The 2,367-nt window shown below is 49.3% G+C and overlaps 1 protein-coding gene across 1 annotated transcript; it reads right to left on the bottom strand.

The window, feature by feature from the left end:
- Window positions 1-742: 742 nt before the first annotated feature.
- Window positions 743-2,005, bottom strand: LOC137868235 (gap junction alpha-8 protein-like). Its single transcript, XM_068704883.1, has one exon. It carries the CDS (start codon window positions 2,003-2,005, stop codon window positions 743-745), a length of 1,263 nt encoding a protein of 420 aa, XP_068560984.1.
- Window positions 2,006-2,367: the final 362 nt, after the last annotated feature.

Raw genomic sequence — 2,367 nt, 5'->3', positions numbered from 1 at the left:
CTAAACCTCTGAATGTGCAAAAAAAAAATGAAAAAAATAAGGTATGCTCTTCTTCCTCTTCTCAAAGAGCACTATACCTCTAAATGTACCGGCACTTAATCGTGTGATTTGTGTATGCGAGAGCAGTCTCACCCGTGCCCTGTGCAGCCACATGCTGCATTTGCAGTATGTCAGTCTGAATGGGAATGAAAGTCACTGCCTAACTACAGCGAAAATACTGATTTGAAGACACACAAGTATAACTCTTTCCCCTATCTACTCAAACCCCATGTAAAAATGTCTAATCCTCCATTGTATATGATTAAAACTCTTTCAATAGAAAAAGATGTTTCTAAAAATTGAACATTTGAATTTTCGTCAAGTAAAAACATTTCCCCCCTGCATGTGTCCTTTCCACATTTTTAAATATAAGAACACGCTTAATAAAAAAACCTACTCCTCCCCTCTTTTACCTCTACTTTATATTTCATTTGATCACAAACACGCAGATTTTTGCCTCTTTGTAGAATTGTAGCCTGTGTCCTAAAGGTTTGAATCTATCCCTGTTGATTTTGTTTTTCATCCATTGTTTTTTAACCTGCCTGTTCGAGAGTGTGCGTTGTCTTGAGTTAGGTGTGTGTGTGTGTGTGTGTGTGTGTGTGTGTGTGTGTGTGTGTGTGTGTGTGTGTGTGTGTGTGTGCGCTCTCTCTTGTGTTGAACATTTGCTGTGTGCAGGTGTACATGTGCTCTCTCTCTCACAGGTTCATACGTTGAGATCGTCTGACCTGGCCCTGCTGCTGGCTTTGCTCAGTCGGCTCAGCGGTCTGGTGTCTTCTATCGTATCCGTGGCCTCCATCCTTGCCTCTGCTGGAGTTACCCCCTCCCCGTTCACCGCCTCCTCTACCTCCAGATCCTCATCCACAACCTTCTCCACTCTCTCTGCTTCCACCTCTGCCGGCTGCACCTCCTCGGCCTCCTCGTGTAACGTTACCCCCGCTGTCTCAGTGGTCTGGGCGTAGGAGGGCAGAGTCTCGTCATACACCTTAGAGATGTCCCCCATAGGCAGCACCTCCTCCACCTTCTCTTCCAGCCCCGGGAAGGGTGGGGCCCCTCTGCCAGCCTCCATGCCCACCTCAGTAAGCGGGTAGAGCTGGGTCATGGGAGCTTTCTCCTCCTCCAGCAGCTTGTAACCTTTCGCTCTTTGAAGGGAGGGCATAGCCAGGGTGGGCAGGTTCTTTCCTTGTGGCGGCAGGGGGGCCGAGCCTTCACCTTGAGCTGGGGCAGGGGCCGGCTTACGAAAGACAAAGCGAATCTTCTTCAGGCCCAGGTGACTGATCTCCACAAAGTTGAGGAAGAGTGAGACGCAGGCCACAGCCAACATAAAGATGATGAAGACGGTCTTCTCCGTGGGGCGAGACACAAAACAGTCCACCGTGTTGGGGCAGGGCCAGCGGCTGCATTTGTACAGCGGCAGGATGCGGAAGCCATACAGGAAGTACTGTCCCACCACGAAGCCCACCTCAAACAGTGTTTTGAAGATGATGTGGCAGATGTAGGTCCTCAGCAGGGTGCCCTCCAGCCTGAACTTCTTGCTCCCCTTTGTGCTGGTCTCCTTAGTGGTGCGGACACTTCCCTGGTCAGGTGCCAGGGGAAGACGCTCCTCACTCAGCTCCTGCTGCCGGCTGAGTTCTGCCTCCTCGCGCTCCTTGCGTTTCTCCTCCATGTGCACATGGTGCACAGCGTGACCCACGTACACCAGAGACGGTGTGGACACAAAGATGATCTGCAGCACCCACAGACGGATGTGGGAGATGGGGAAGGCCTCATCGTAGCACACGTTTTCACACCCCGGCTGCTGTGTGTTGCAGACATAGTCAGACTGCTCATCGCCCCACACAAACTCCGCCGCCGTGCCCAGGATGAGGATACGGAAGATGAAGAGCACCGTGAGCCACACCCGGCCGATCACCGTAGAGTGCTCGTTAACTTCCTCTAAAATATTACCCAGAAAGCTCCAGTCACCCATGATCGGTCCGTAGCACTGCAGAATGAAGGGTGGGGTAGGAAGAGACACAGAGGGTGCGAACAGACAGGGAGGGTGGGGTAGGCAGGACAGACAGGGGGAGGAGATTAGAGAGGGCCAAAAGTAAGTAATGGAGGAAAATCAAAAAATAAATCCAAGCCATAATTTCATGCAACCACACGCAATTCTATTAGAAAACCTGAAGAATTTGAAACTTCTAAAAAGTAGTTTTGGAGTCCATTTTATTCCCAATGAAATTAGATAAAACATGTTAGATCAATATATTAAATATAAAAATGTTTAGCAAGGTATTGATTTTGTCGGTTAGACGGCTGCTTGTTTTAGATGTTAACACAATTAACTAT

The sequence above is a fragment of the Cebidichthys violaceus genome, unplaced genomic scaffold, assembly GCF_023349555.1.
Source record: "Cebidichthys violaceus isolate CVI_PGR_0920_01 unplaced genomic scaffold, fCebVio1.0.p SCAF_11, whole genome shotgun sequence".
NCBI classification, from domain to species: domain Eukaryota; kingdom Metazoa; phylum Chordata; class Actinopteri; order Perciformes; family Stichaeidae; genus Cebidichthys; species Cebidichthys violaceus.
The sequence above is the reverse complement of the archived record's forward strand: the minus strand, read 5'-3'. Positions and strand labels throughout refer to the sequence as shown.

Excerpts from the sequence above, each read along its gene's own strand:
- LOC137868235 (XM_068704883.1), bottom strand. The coding sequence starts at position 2,005 with ATGGGTGACTGGAGCTTTCTGGGTAATATTTTAGAGGAAGTTAACGAG.